We start from the raw sequence: 15160 nt of genomic DNA on the forward strand, positions 1-15160 counted from the left end.
CCCTAGTTCCTACAATTGAATTTCAATTAAGCAATTAAAGCAAATGGACTTTTTTTTTTCACCTACCATAGCAATTGGCACAAAATAGATATTTATGAAAAGTTTGTTTAATTAAACTGGGTGCCACTTATACTCCATCTGCAAAATCCTGGATTTTTTTAGATTGATCATTTCTCCTATTCCAGAGCTATTCTCCAATGAATTTAATTTTTACCTGTAAATGTCAAACTCATCTTGAGCTCAAACAACTGTTCCCTTAAATGAGTTGCTTACCAAGGCAGGGAGAGAAAGTAATGCATTCATTTCCCTCAAATTAAAGTACAGTAGTTGCAAGAGAGTCAAGAAATCTCCCAAGAAATCTTTAACAAAGCCCAAGCTACTAATTGAATAAGGGAATTTGTTATATGGCTTATTTGGCATTTTTAACAAGAATAATTTCTGCAGCAAACACTAGAAAAATGTATATTTCTTCCACTTAACCATTTGAGATCCTTATTTAGTGTTCCATGATGAATTCTGGGAGATGACAAGTTTTTCTCTTTTAGCCTTTATGGTATGGTAAAGGTTCAAGATATTATAATACCTCAGTTTCCCTGAATTGTAATACCTATTTCCCTGAATTATTCTGCTATACTCTAAAAAAATATTATGGCCACCCCTCTTTTTTCTTACCCCATTAAGGTCTGGTCACTCTCACATTTCAGTAAGTCATAAAACTCCAGATGGAGTATCTCAAATGCCTGCGTAGTGCTCACTATCTCTTGCCCCAGATTCTTTTGTTTCTTGCTCTTTACCTTCTTGATCTCTAACCTGTCAGATGGAGCCCTATAAAAGGTCTGTGTTTTAATTGCTAGTGGCCAGACATCTTTAAAGTAAGAGTCCTGTCTGACCGGCTAACCTAAATTCTCCACTATTAAATTTTAAAAACTTAATCTCTGTCTTGCCTCAGTTTCTCTGGCATTACAATATTATTCATAAAACACAAGGTAAAAGTTTAACCATATACCAGGGAAGTATATGTCTTGTCTATAATATAAACAGATATTTTTGAAGCTATGTATTATTAAAGTATAGAAACTATAGCTATCCTATTGATGGAATTATTCTGCAACTCAAATATAGGTGTTTGTCACAATATGATGATCACAGGGGAAAAAAAAAGAGAAAGGCTATAAGGAATGCAGAAAGTCAAGCACAAAGAGAAAATTAAAATGAACTCTTTTTAGTGGAATCTAACTACCCATGCACATTATACAATCATTCACAACCCAGAAAAAAACATCCTTTGAAAGGGTTTCTTTTTCATTCTGAAATAGTAGGTGTGGGTGTGTATATAAGCTTGAAAGCAATTCAAATAATACTTAAATGACTGGATAAAAACCAAGCATATGGGAGGACCAAAATATTGGTCTTAAATAAATGATAGGGTTTGATATATGTCTTCACTTCATTTTATCTTCAATGGAATTGTAAGTAATCAATTCCATTGTAATGAATGCTGACAGAAAGCCCCCAATTTACTCAGAACTTAGTATTTACTCTAAAGATACAAATTAAAAGGCAAATTAGATATTGGAACTATCATTTTTTAAAGGTCATATTTAGATTTGGCATGCTCTAGTATTTTCTGTTAGCAATTTTACTTCTATACTCAATTCACTGTACTTAGTTTAATGTGAAGGTGTACAACTCTCCTCACCCCATAGAACACATATACAATTATGTTGCTGCTATCTACTTGACATTGGATAATGACATTGTTGTTGATAAGAATTCAAGATTATAAAACATCTAAAAATACTTACCAACTGATTCAAATGTCACATTAGAAAAAGTTCTAAGAGTTTATTAGCTTAGATAAAATTTCTAATAATTTAGGATTGCCCTTTCCTTTCTTGATTTTGTTCCTGTTATTTTTGTTTATTTTTAACTGGAATAAAAGGAATTAACTTTAAAACAAACAAACAAACAAAAAACCAACCTCAAAACAAACCCAACTACCCAAGTTCTGGATTTCAATGGTACAGATGAACAACTTCAATTTTACCTCAATTTATAATTACAGAATTATAAATTTGGAAAAGACATCAAAAGGACATTTGATTCTTAGACCACATTTGAGCTACCTTAGGGAAATGAGAGTATATTTTATCTTTATTGTAGACTGGTATCTTTACATAGTTCATTTGAATTTTGACCACCCTAAATGTATTGGTAAAGTATTTATTATAGCTAATCCAAGTCCTTCTGTTTCCATTTGTTACATTTTGAGTGGAGATATTTTAAAACTGACATCCATTAGAAAGGGAATCAGGAGACTTGAGTTCTAATCTCAGGTTTCTAGGTAAGTATTTGTGTGGCCTTGGGTAAGTCACCTCACTCTATGCCTCAGTTTCCTCAAATGCAAAATGAGAGTTAGTATACATAATCCGGGTAAATTCTTTCCAGCTTTGGAATACTATAATTTTGTTATTCTAAATTGTTGGAGAGTGCTAATATGTCACCTTGTGACCTTCCTCCCTCCCAGATATATCCTCTTAAAGTACAGCATTACATAGAGCTGAATTCTAAAAAGATTTATAAATCACTCAGTGCTTGATTTATTTTTTTCTCACATCTTACCTTCAACGTACGTTGGGAATGAAGCCAAGCTTTTCCTTGACTGTAATTAAGACAAAGAGGGTTTCAAATAGGGAAAAGCATGCTCATATACGCATTAGTAACCCATCTATGCAACATGAAAAATAAATATACCATCAAATAGCAGTAATTAACAAGGAAGAGTTGACCATTATTAGCTAGAGAAAGTTAAAATGTATATAAATATAAGCATTATCATTAGAGGTTATCATTAAGTGCTGTCTAAGTCATTAGCATTTTAAGCAACCAGAAAATCTTTGAATTTATGTTTAGCAACCTTTGGAAGGTATCTATGTTCTATGGGTTAAAAAAAATTTCCATTTTCTGAATGTCAGGAGAGGCTCCAATTGCTAGATTTGGCCAGTGGCAAAAATACAAAGTAACTTATACCCTGAAAAATTGGAATTTCCACTAATAAATGATTGGATATTAGCATGACTACAACAGTAGATTAAGAATTTCCACAGGACGGCAGCTAGATGGTGAAGTGGATAGAGCACCAGCCCTGAAGTCAGGACCAGACCAAATCTGGTCTGAGACACTTAACACTTCCTAGTTGTGTGACCCCGGGCAAATCAACCTCAATTGCCTCAGGAAAAAAAAAAAAAAAAGGAAAAAAAAGGAAAAAAAAAAAAGAATTTCCACAGGGAAACAGTTGTTTAAAGACTGGGTTAATCACTATCTAATAACCCTGTTAAGATGTTTTCTGGGGTTCTTTATTCTCTTCCTTGTTTCATCAATCAATTTATTTTATTTGGAAGTCACTCATTCTTTAAATCACTCCAACATAGTACCTTAAAATGAAAATACAATAAAGGAATAAAGAATGAACCCCTGAATTTTCCCATGCCACCAGCTCAGATGAAGACCTCTACATAGAGAACTCACAGGAGAAGGGGGTAGAATGACTTGGAAAACCATCAAAACTTCCAAAACACAATTGATATACCAAATGGTCCTCACTGCATCAATACTTACTTTTTGGTGATTCTTTTTTTTTTTTTTTTAATTGTCTTAAGAAGAAACCTGCATGTTGGAAAAATAGAGAATTTGTCCTTCAGGATAGGATTTAGTTCTGTGATTTCATTAGTATTGAGAAATGCCAGGTGAGGAAACTCCCTATATATTATCTTCTCTGTGACTTTTGGTTTTAGAAAATTGTCTAGAGCATAGAGGAGTTAAGTGACTTGCAGGTGGTATGTGATAAAAAAATGTTTATTGAAAGGAACAGAATTGTGAAAGTAATATTTTTTGATAGTAAACTCTTTAAAGGCAGGGATTATTTTTTGCCTTTTTTTTTTTTTTTTTTTTTTGGTATCCCTAGGGTTTAAGATAGGGGCTGGCATGTAGTAGGTTTTTAATAAATTTTTACTGATTATTAATTAAACCTTTAACCTTTCTATGCTGGTACTGTACTGAGTCCTAAATTCATTATAAGGTATTCTTGTGAGAGACAGCAGAAATCAGTGTTCTGGGAATAAATGTCGAGGTCTGAATAATCTCTGATCTGGGTCTGACAGGAGGAGTGAAATTGTTTCCCTTTAATCTGTAAAATTATTACTCTAAAATTGTGTCCCCTTTTGATCTGTAAAAGAAGGGAAATGTCTGGTCTCCCAACTCCAGAGAATCTATGAGAGAGCATATCCTCCTAGTTGGCTTTTTCTAAGGCAAATCATACCCCCACTCCCACTGAGAGCCAGATCCCCATTCAAATTCAAGCTGAAAAAGCCTTCAAAGTAATTTCATTCAATTGGGAGATCCTAATGTAATCAGTTCAAACTGCCCCCTCCTCTCCTTCCCACTACCAAGACCTGCTCATAAAATAAGTTTCTGCTCATTCATTCTTTGCAGAATGTCCAAAATAGTAACTTTGCCTCTTTGACATAGCTGCCAGGACTCCTGTCCAATGTGAAGACATTCTCTTTTCAGTATTAATACCTCAGTTTATTTCTTTGCCAGGATTTCTCTAGGACCTTTATCTTTCTGCCAGGACTTTGTCACTCGAAAGTCAGTCTTCTTAGCAAAAGCTGACTTCTGCAGTGCCAACAATAAACTTCCTTTTGACAGTCTAATATTTTGGGTTTATGAATTCTTTCACATTGGACCTGCGCAACCAAAGAGTGGTTCCCACAACTCTTAGCAGTGCCACTAACCGCATCAAATCTAAACTGAAGTGGGAAAGAGAGGGTGAGGATGCCAAGGATATTCATTTAATTTCTTGGTAGAGTCTCTTCATCCGGAATATGGGAAAAAGGAATATTCGTCTCACAAGGTCAAAAGAGGATTAATTAGCTAACTGCACAGCATTTTAGAAATGGAAATGTTAAATGTTATCTAAACTATTCAGGACCAAATTAATGACAAAATTTTGAAGAGTAAAAGACCTTCATGTTAATCTTGAAATGTATAACATCTGGAAACTTATCAGAGGGAACTTTTCATGAAATGTGTTCATTATAATGAAATGGCTCATTATGCCAAATGTAGAGTCTGAATATTCCTAAAATCCCTTTCTTGTTTGAAGAAGGGTAAATTGTATTTCAACCTAAGGGATAAGCCCAAAAGATGAGAAACTTGGAATGATGGCTATTGGCCACGAATGGAAGAAATACATTAAAGGGAACCTCCAAATGAAGGGCTATAGAAGAAAGGGCCATCAAATATTGAAAAGTCTGTTCCACTTATGTGACTTTAGCTTAATCAACAAAGAATAGTAGTACAACAAATATGTCATTTGACTTTATTGGGAGTAGCACAACAGAGCCAACATAATTCTGATTGACCTGATAGCCAGTTAAATAGCTCCAAAAGAAAAAAAAAAAAAAAAAAAAAAAAAAAAGACTGTCCTTTTTGGCAAGGCTTTTAAATGCAATCTATGCCCTTAAGCTAGGTGGCTATGTGACTGAGATGTCTATTATGCTCAGTCAGAGTGGCTCAGCTTCTAGCTATATCCAATTACCCAACCCAGGTCTGTTTGGATATTAACTGAATAAAAGAATCATGTCTGGGGTAGCTAGATTGTGCAGTGGAGAGATCAGAATCAGGAAGCCAAGTTTAAATCCAGCCATATACCCATTTGCCTTAATTTCTTCATCTGTAAAAATGGGGACAATAACAGCCCCTATTTCCCACTTTTTTTTTTCTTGTGAGGCTTAATTCAGATAAGCATATGGCATTTAGCATAGTTCCTAACACAATATAAGTATTATGATGATAATTATATTTTCTAGGTTCTGAAGCAGTGCTTAAAATTTTTTAGTGAACTAATATGTACTTTCTCTCCCTTCACATTAGAAAAAAAAGAAAAGAGCAAAAGAAAACCCTCCTAAGAAATTTGCACAGGCAAGCAATACAAATTCCCGTGTTGGTTATGTCAAAAAACCAGTCTCATTCTGTAGCCTGAATCTGTAATCTTTCTATCAGACAGTAGGTAGCATGCTTCATCTGTATATGTTTTTAAGGGGAAAATGATTTTCTTAAATTTAAAGAATGGCTAGTTAAATGCATGCATACATGGAAGGTTTTTTTTTTTTAAATCATTTAAAAAGGTTTTGTTATTCGAAGTTGAACGTTAAGATGTCTGATGAGCACTCTTTTCTACTAGGTGGGCAGAGAGAATGGGGTCACCTAACCCTTAGTAGTCAAGTTCAAATTTAATAAAGTAATAAACTCCCAGATCAGAGAAAACCAAAGACTACAGAGGAACCATCTTCCTAGGGATTTTCCTAAAAGCCAACTGAAGGAGTTGCTAGAAGGCTTATGAGGATGCTCATCTGCATATTTGCATCTAATAAACACTTGCCCCAAAGGCTTGCAGCCCTTTCAAGAAATTATCAAGTTTTGACTTAACTACTGTCTCTGGGGCAGTCATTCTGGATTCTTCTCTCCATTTCTTCATCACTTTATCATGCATTATAAATTAAGTATGAAGTAAAAAAATGGAAAAATTGAGCAAGTAAGTTGGTGAAAGAGAGCTATCAGACCCAATCCCAGGCCACATCATTCACCTGCAGGTCACAGTTTAGTATGTCTTGCCATACAGTGAAGCATTTTGCAAACCTATATAGCACAATGGGTTGTACTATATTCAAAAAGTCTGACAATTTAATTCCAATTGATTTTAAAAAGCAACATTCCTCCTTAGGAAGTGGGTAATCTCCCTACTACTTAGTTTTTATTTTTATTCCATTAATGCAGGAAAGTCCAGGTGAGAAATTTCCTGTCTCTAGATAACTTTGTTTGCATGAAACCGAAAAGCTTCAACATAGACAAAATCAATGTATCTAGGATAAAAAGGGAAGCAGTTGAATAAGGAAAAAATCTTTTTATTATATTTTTCTGATAAGGGATTGGTGAACAAGATATATTTGGAATTTATATTGCAAATAAAATGATTAAAGTGCTCAGAATCTTTTGACCCAGATAAGCAATTACTGAGCTTATATACTAAGAAGGACAATGATGAGAAAAAAGTTCCTACATATACTAAAATATAGTAGGACTTTTAGCAATAGCAAAGAACTGCAAACAATTCCCCTCAATTTGGGAATGGCTAAACAAATTGTGGTACATGAATATAATAAAATATTGTGTAAAAAATGATGAATGTAATGAATCCAGAGAAGTAAGGAAAGATATATATATATATATATATATATATATATATATATATATATATATGAACTGATGCAGAATAAAGGAGGCCGAGCCTAGAAAAAAATACACAAGGTAATAATGTAAACAAAAAGAAATATTATACATACAAATCCAAAAGTGAATGTTGCAAAATTATAATGAACAAGCATGACTCAAAATAAAGGGAAATGAGAAGACACATCCACCCAATCATTTTGCAGAGGTGGGAGGTTCACAAGTATTGCACACATACTTTTTGATGTTTTGATTAGCTGTACTAAGTTTTTTCTTTTTCTTTCTTTTTTTAATTCTTTAAAAATATTATTTGTTATGTGGGATGGCTCTCTGGGAGGAAAGGGAGAGAAATGATGGGGGAAACTGTGGTGACATAAACAAACAAAAATAAAATTTAAAATTACTCAACCAAAAAATCCCCTAAACAAACAAAAAAAAAAATCCCTATATCAATGAAGATTCTTAAAATGCTCTGGAACTTATGGTTCTAGGGAGTTGGGTAGGGAGATAGGTGTCACAGTAGATGAAGCAGCTAGCCTGAAGTCAGGAAGACTTATCTTCCTGAGTTCAAATCTTGCCTTAGATCCTTATTAGCTTTGTGACCCTTGGTAAATCACTTAACCCTATTTGTCTCAGTTCCTCATCTGTAAAATGAACTGGAAAAGGAAATGGTCAACCATTCCAGTGTCTTAGCCAAGAAAACTAAATGGGGTCAAAAAAATATGGGCTAGAATGAAATGACTGAACAACAACATGAGAGGTTGTGACTTTCTTTGGTGTTACAATAGGACTTGAACCTAAATTCCTATTCAATAGGCTATATTGTCCCTCATGAGTAATAGTTATTGATGATAAATAAATGTAAGTCATCTGAACAATCTTTTAAAAAAAAAGATCGTTCAGATGACTTACATTTATTTACATTAGTAAATACATTTTATACACACACACACACACACACAAATAGCATACATTTATTTCCTTAGTAAAAGGGAAAAAAGACATGATACAATCATTTATTTTTGTATTTTAAATTTTCAAACAAATATTCTCTGTGTTAATTAGATGACTGAAATATTTAGAGGCAATTGAGCTCCCACACAGATGACGTCAGAGCTCAGTATCAGGTTATTAATAGATGCAGTGAGAGATATTTTATTTCATTTTAGGGGCATATCACATACCAATGAGATCACAGGCCTATCCACAGGAATTGGAAAAATAGTGGGTGCTGACCTGTACTGGTCAAAGGGTTTCCTCTTCCGGGAGCTCCTTAAACCAACAAAATTATAAGTCAAGTACCTATCCCCAATTTTTCTAGAGTGGGCGATATCTAGAGTCCTTTTAAGGGGAAGTAATGACCTAAAAATTTTAATCAAAGAGTGAATTCCTTGGGGAGGAAACACTCTACCAAACCTATACCAAAAGTCATAAAAAGTTGCCTATGAGGAAGTTGTAAAGAACTTGCTTAAGGTCCTACACAGCAAGATGTCTTCTTAACTCAAATTTTGGCCCACTATCCATTATGACATACTGTCTCTCTTTAGCCTAGGCTTTTTAAAAAAGGATGAGTCAGCACTCATCTTCTTCTTCTTCTTCATCATCATCATCATCAATAGGTTTCCCTTAAAATGGAAGTAAATACATATGGGGAAGGACTAGCTGTGGAGCACAATTTATTAAAGAAGGCAAGACAAGACATTATCAGAAAAGCCAAGAGAGTTGGGTTTTTTGTTTTTGCTTTCAGAACTATACCAACCCTATCACCCCCAGACAACTCTCTAAATTAGACTAACTTTTGGGAAAGTTTCCTATCAACTTGGGAAAGGAGGTTTCCTCTCTAAGGAGTTCATACTCTCAGTGAAATCAAAAGAACCGAACAACCAAAAAAGGCATACATTAGAAAACACATTTAATAGCTATTTTTTTCCCCACCATAAATTGGTTTTGTAATCTATAAGAGAGGGAAAGGAAAAAGAACAAAAAAAAATCATGAAAATGAACTAGCATAGAAAGGCAGTAGCCCATGGCATTGACAATGACTATGCCGTACCTCTTTGTTACCGGAGGATTCTGCCAGGTCATCTTGCTGATGCTGTCTGCCAGATGATTCAGCACCCCGGGGTGAGGAAGAATCAGGAGATGGAGACTGGACATGATAAAGAAACAAAATCAGAGACTCAATGAACCTCTGATTTTCAGGAGGAGTATAGAGCTCTAAGAAATGCAAAACTTATTTGTGTGAACTAAAAAAATATTTTTATATACTGATCATTTCTCTGGGTAGCATGGTTTGTATAGATAGAAGAATGAGATTCAGAGACAGCTGGTGAAAGTGCCACCTCTACTACATACAACTTTTGCTTGTGATCAGAGGCAAGTAACCCAATCTCTCCAAGTCTCCAGGCAACTCTTTAATTATGCATTATCTAAAGGACTAATGATGAAAAAATGCCTTACACCTCCGGATAGAGAACTGATGAACTCTGAGTACAAATTGAAATACAAATTTCTTTTTCTTTCTTCCTTCTATACCTCCCCCCGCTTTTTTTTCTTTTTCTTTTTTTTTTTGTTGTTAGAACACGAAAAATATGAAAATTTGCTTTCTGTGACTTCATATTTGTAATGGATTTTGTATTTCTCAAGTTCTCAATGGATGAAGAAGGGAAAGAATTTGAAACTGAAAATAAAATTGAATTAAGAAACCCACTACTATTAAATTGCATCTGCATCATTAGAGGGCCATTTATACCTGGTACTCCCTGCAAAGATGAAATCACACAGGGGTCAACCAAACCAAACTAAAAATCAAAACAAACAATCAACTACAAAACAAAAAACCTCTTCCAGAAATGAATTCACATGCATAACCTATATGAAACTGCTTACTATTGGGACAGGAATGCAAGAAAGAAAGGATAAAATTTGGAGTTCAAACTTTTAAAAAGCCCACATATTAAAAATTGTTTTAACGTGTAATTGGGAGGGAGGGGGAGATGGAACATTTTTTTTTTCATTTTAGATATATGTTTTATGGATCAATTATTCTTTTTAAAAAATTATTTCCATATAATTGTGGTCATTCAAGTTTTTTTTTAAATAACTTTTTATTGACAGAACCCATGCCAGAGTAATTTTTTACAGCATTATCCCTTTGCACACACTTCTGTTCCGATTTTTCCCCTCTCCTCCCTCCACCCCCTCCCCCAGATGGCAAGCAGTCCTTTACATGTTAAATAGGTTACAGTATATCCTAGATACAATATATGTGTGCAGAACTAAACAGTTTTCTTGTTGCACAGGGAGAATTGGATTCAGAAGGTATAAATAACCCGGGAAGAAAAACAAAAATGCAAGCAGTTTATATTTATTTCCCAGTGTTCCTTCTTTGGGTGTAGCTGCTTATGTCCATCCTTGATCAACTGAAACTGAATTAGCTCTCTTTATCGAAGAGATCCACTTCCATCAGAATACATCCTCAAACAGGATCGTTGTTGAGGTACATAATGATCTCCTGGTTGTGCTCATTTCACTTAGCATCAGTTCATGTAAGTGGACCATTATTTTTAAAAAGAAATTAATCTAAGAGGTCTAATATTTTCCAGCTTTTGTTTCAATGCTTGTCAGTTTTTCCTGAGAAACTTTAAAACTTTCTGGTGTACTAGAAATTACTAAATGAAATATTTTGAAGTTCAAACTTAAAACCAGCAGGAAAAAAAGTTTGAAAAGTACCACAAAAATATAGTACTTTGTTTACTATTGCTTATCAATAACTTAGAGTCTCAATGATCCCCAACTGATCTTAACTCAGTGGAGTAATCACAAAGAAAAACTCCTTAGAGAGGCATTAGTGATAGTATTTTGCCTGGAAAAGTAAATTTCCCATAAAGTAATGGTGCTGAAGAGGTACAAGGGCAACTGAGCAGAAGGGGAGACTCATTAAGTTAAACTATAAAAGTAAGATCTCTTTAACAGGCTGCCTCTTTAGAAAGAAGAGGGGACAAAACATACAGAAAAGAAATGTGACGAAAATACAAATCACTATTTAATAGATAGTGCAGCCAGAGTTCTTTGTCATGAGATTTGGATTTTTTTCCTCATGTGCTCTACATGATTTTAGAAATAGAGGTGATGTTCTTAAATCATGAGAATATCATAAATACAGGTGATATTCTTAAATAGAGATCAAGTTCTTAAATATTTACACACAGGAAAGAGATTCACTGTTTTGATACCAGAATTTGGATGGAGAGATGACAAGCAAACAGGACAACCTACTGAATATTCTCCTAGTTTAAGGTACATTAATTAAGTCATAGAGACTTTTGAAGAAATCAGTTAACATAATTTAAAAAAAATATAATGTATAGTAGAAAAAAATATAGGGCAGCTAGGTGGCACGGTGGCTAGAGCATTGGCCCTGAAATCAGAAAGACCTGATTCAAATTCAGCCTCAGACACTTAGTACTTGTGTGAGCCTGGGCAAATCATTTAACTTCTATAGGCCTTAGTTTTCTTATCACTCAAATGAACTGGAGAAGAAAATGACAAACCACTTCAATATCATTGTCAAAAAAAAAACAAAACAAAAACAAATTGGGTCACAAAGTCAGACTTAACTGAAACAATAGAACAATAACAAATTGTATGTTGTCATATTAATTTTATGTGTATGTGTGTGTATGTATATGTTTAAAATCCAGAACTATGATTTCATCAGTGGAAGGAATTCCTAATGTGAAAAACTTCTCTATGCCTTTACCCACAGGATTATAGATTAAAGATTTAGAGCTGGAAGGGACATACAGCTCACATAGTAAAACCCTCTTACTTTACAGACGAGGAAACTGAGGTGGAGAGAAGTGAACATGACTTTCTCAGAGATAAAGCTAATAACTGTCTGAGGCAGGATTTGAATTCAAGTCTTCCTGACTCCAAATCCTGTACTCAATCATTGTGCCTTCAGAACACAACAAAAACTCTAAATTCTTCATCTGGTTCCTATTCATTGTTTATACATTGGGCGGGGGGGTGGGTGGGTGGGTGGGGTGGAGGGGGTGGGGGGGTAGGAGGAAGAGCTAAATGATTATCATTTATATAGCACTTTTAAGTTTGCAAAGAATTTTATAAATATCTCATTTGAAACCTTACAAGATTAGAAGACATGCTCTTCTTATCCCCATTTACAGAAGAAGAAACTGAGGCAGAAAGGTTAAACAATTGCCTAGAGTTACACAAACAATTGTCTATGCCCTGATTTGAATTCAGGTTTTCAACTTAATTCCTAGGTGAGCAAACTATATTGCAAGTTGACTGGTTCCAGATCACTTTACAATGAGAAAGATTGAGGGAGAGTACAGGGAGGGAAGAAGAAGAAGAGGGATATCAGGGTCCACTGTTTTGTTCATCAGCCTGCTGCAGTTCAATTAATGCTGTGAACACATTATATCAATTTCATTCAATTCCTTCATTTTATCAATGAGGAAACTGAATCTCAGAGGTTAAAGTGATTTTTCCAAGGTGACACTGGTGATAAATTGCAAAGCTATTCATTTGAACTCATTTCCTCTGACTCCAAATACAATGCTCAAGACTTGTCACTTGTGAGTTTCTTATCTTTAAAAATAGTGACAAATTTTTACTAAAATGTGGGGGGTGGTCTGCCTATCCTTTAATGTCCTTTCTAGCTCTAGATATGTGGGAGAAAAGTATTTTGTTAGCCTTATGTTGTTGCCATTACTGCTATTTCATGAGGATATCTGAAAGGCAGGAGCCCAAGGGTGGGAAGATTTGAAGTTCTGTTTTGTACTTCCAGATTAAGAACAAGAAACAACCAACCATCAGATGCCACCATCATTCCTATAACTCTTACCTGAACTCAGTCTCTGGGTCTATTAGAGTAACGTAAGAGATAGATATTGATCAGTGAAAGAGGATGATGAAGGAAAAGTTCTACCTTAATTTAAGTAAAAGAAAACATGTTTCTTTCTATTTTTGGTCCTATGAATTTGGAAATGTAAAAAAGGATAGGCTAAAAGTAGGAGAAGGTGATAAGGATGCAAAGTTGTTAGGGGGAAAGGTTCATTTCACTGGATGGCAAGAGATAAAGAGGACAATCAAAGATGAAAGTCTATTGGCAACTGATCATATATCCTACAATAGATATAATGTCAAGAATGAGAAGACTGGCAGAATTGAATAAGGGGAGGGTTAAATTGAATAGGGATTAGACTATGGGGAAATGTAGCTACTGAAAGGAATGTGTGTTTGCCTTAAAGGTTCAAGAATCCTTATTCTGAGGTAGTAATATTCCTTTAAGGGCATCTCAGTAGCAAGTGTATAAGTTGCCAGGCCTGGGTTCAGGAAGACATCTTCCTGAGTTCAAATCTTGGCCTCAGACACTTTATAGCTTTGTGATCCTGGGCAAGTCATTTAATTCTGTTTACCTCAGTTTCTTCATATGTAAAATGAGCTTGTGCAAGGCAAATCACTTTAGTATCTTTGCTAGGAAAACCTCAACTAGAATCAGAAAGTATAGGACATGACTGAGAAAAAAACTGAATAAGAACATGGAGGGAGAGAAAATAGGTTTCTATTTATTTTTTTTAATAAAACAGAAGTAGATAGAGAGCCACAGATGAAATTACTCTATTATCTGTTTGATTTAAATAGTTTACTATTACAAAAGAACTCTTCTAAAGTAAGAGTAATTTCTAAAGATGGGTAATATAAAAAAACAAAACATACCATTGAAACTTTGAAAAAACAAAGGATGGTTTTTATCTAGATTGTGATATAGTTAGTTGGATGGACCTTGTCTAGAGATGTATTCATTCAGTTCAGAGAGTTTGGATAAATACTCTGACTGGATAATGAACTCTAGAATTGAAGAAAATGGACCAGATTGTCCTTTGAAAATTGCACAATGGGGCAGCCAGGTGGTGCAGTGGATAGAGCACCAGCCCTGAAGTCAGGAAGACCTAAGTTCAAATCTGGCCTCAGACACTTGACACTTCTTGGCTGTGTGACCCTGAGCAAGTCATTTAACCCCAATTGCCTTAGCAAAAAAAAGAAAGAAAGAAAGAAAAAAAAAAAAGAAAATTGCACAGTTCTTTTAATGACTTTCCCAGTTTCTTCGTGGAATCAGAGAACCTGGATTTAAGTTCCACCTTTGATAAATCACTTTAATCTCCTCAATCTCAGTTTCTTCATCTGCAAACTGAGGAGAATGAATTAGATAACCTCTGAGTTTCCTTCCAGCTCTAGATCTGTGATTCTAAATACATCAAAGTCCTTCTGGTGATGCTCCAGAGTTGGAAATTACGGAATGTCAGTTTTATCCAAAGAGGAGTTGGGATACCATAGTGGGCATGAGAACTGTGTAGAATTAAATAATAGGTATCATTAATGAGACAAAAGAGTTATGTAACTAGAGCAAGAGATAGCTCATAAAAAGTCTTGGATGTTCTACTGATACTACTGAAATGTCCAGAGATCTAAAGGAAGGCACTTGGGAAAATCTATATATTTGCATAGCTTTTGCATATGTTTTGCATAGAGAAAGAAGTATGGGTAGACTGAGATGTAGAAAGGAGGAGCTATATTGATCAGATCACAGATCCATTGAAATAAAAGTATTCATGAACTTAAAGGAAAGCAATTAGGTGGTATAGTTCAGAGGGTATTGGAGCTGGAGTAGGGAAGAGCTCAGTTCAAACCCAGCCCTGATATTTCTTAACTATAGGACTTTAAACAAGCCTCTTCATCTGTCAGGTCCTTTTTCATTAATGTAAAATGAGGGTAATAGTACTTATACTCACAGGGTTGTTGTAAGAATCAAATGAGAGAATATATGTAAAGCATTATGCAA

At 34.7% G+C, this 15160-nt stretch overlaps 1 protein-coding gene across 6 annotated transcripts in view; it reads right to left on the bottom strand.

Moving 5' to 3' along the window:
* The window catches only part of APBA1 (amyloid beta precursor protein binding family A member 1), a 246286-nt gene that overhangs the window by 31505 nt on the left and 199621 nt on the right, over positions 1-15160 (bottom strand). For 5 of the 6 annotated variants that reach the window (XM_051961900.1, XM_051961937.1, XM_051961917.1 and 2 more), the window contains 2 exons: positions 9344-9439; positions 2623-2662 (listed from right to left, as the gene is read on the bottom strand). In XM_051961900.1, coding sequence (XP_051817860.1) covers positions 2623-2662; positions 9344-9439 — 136 coding nt within the window. The remainder of the gene's footprint in view (positions 1-2622; positions 2663-9343; positions 9440-15160) is intronic. The other variant, XM_051961927.1, reaches the window with a different exon arrangement.

The sequence above is a fragment of the Antechinus flavipes genome, chromosome 1, assembly GCF_016432865.1.
Source record: "Antechinus flavipes isolate AdamAnt ecotype Samford, QLD, Australia chromosome 1, AdamAnt_v2, whole genome shotgun sequence".
Classification (NCBI taxonomy): Eukaryota; Metazoa; Chordata; class Mammalia; order Dasyuromorphia; family Dasyuridae; genus Antechinus; species Antechinus flavipes.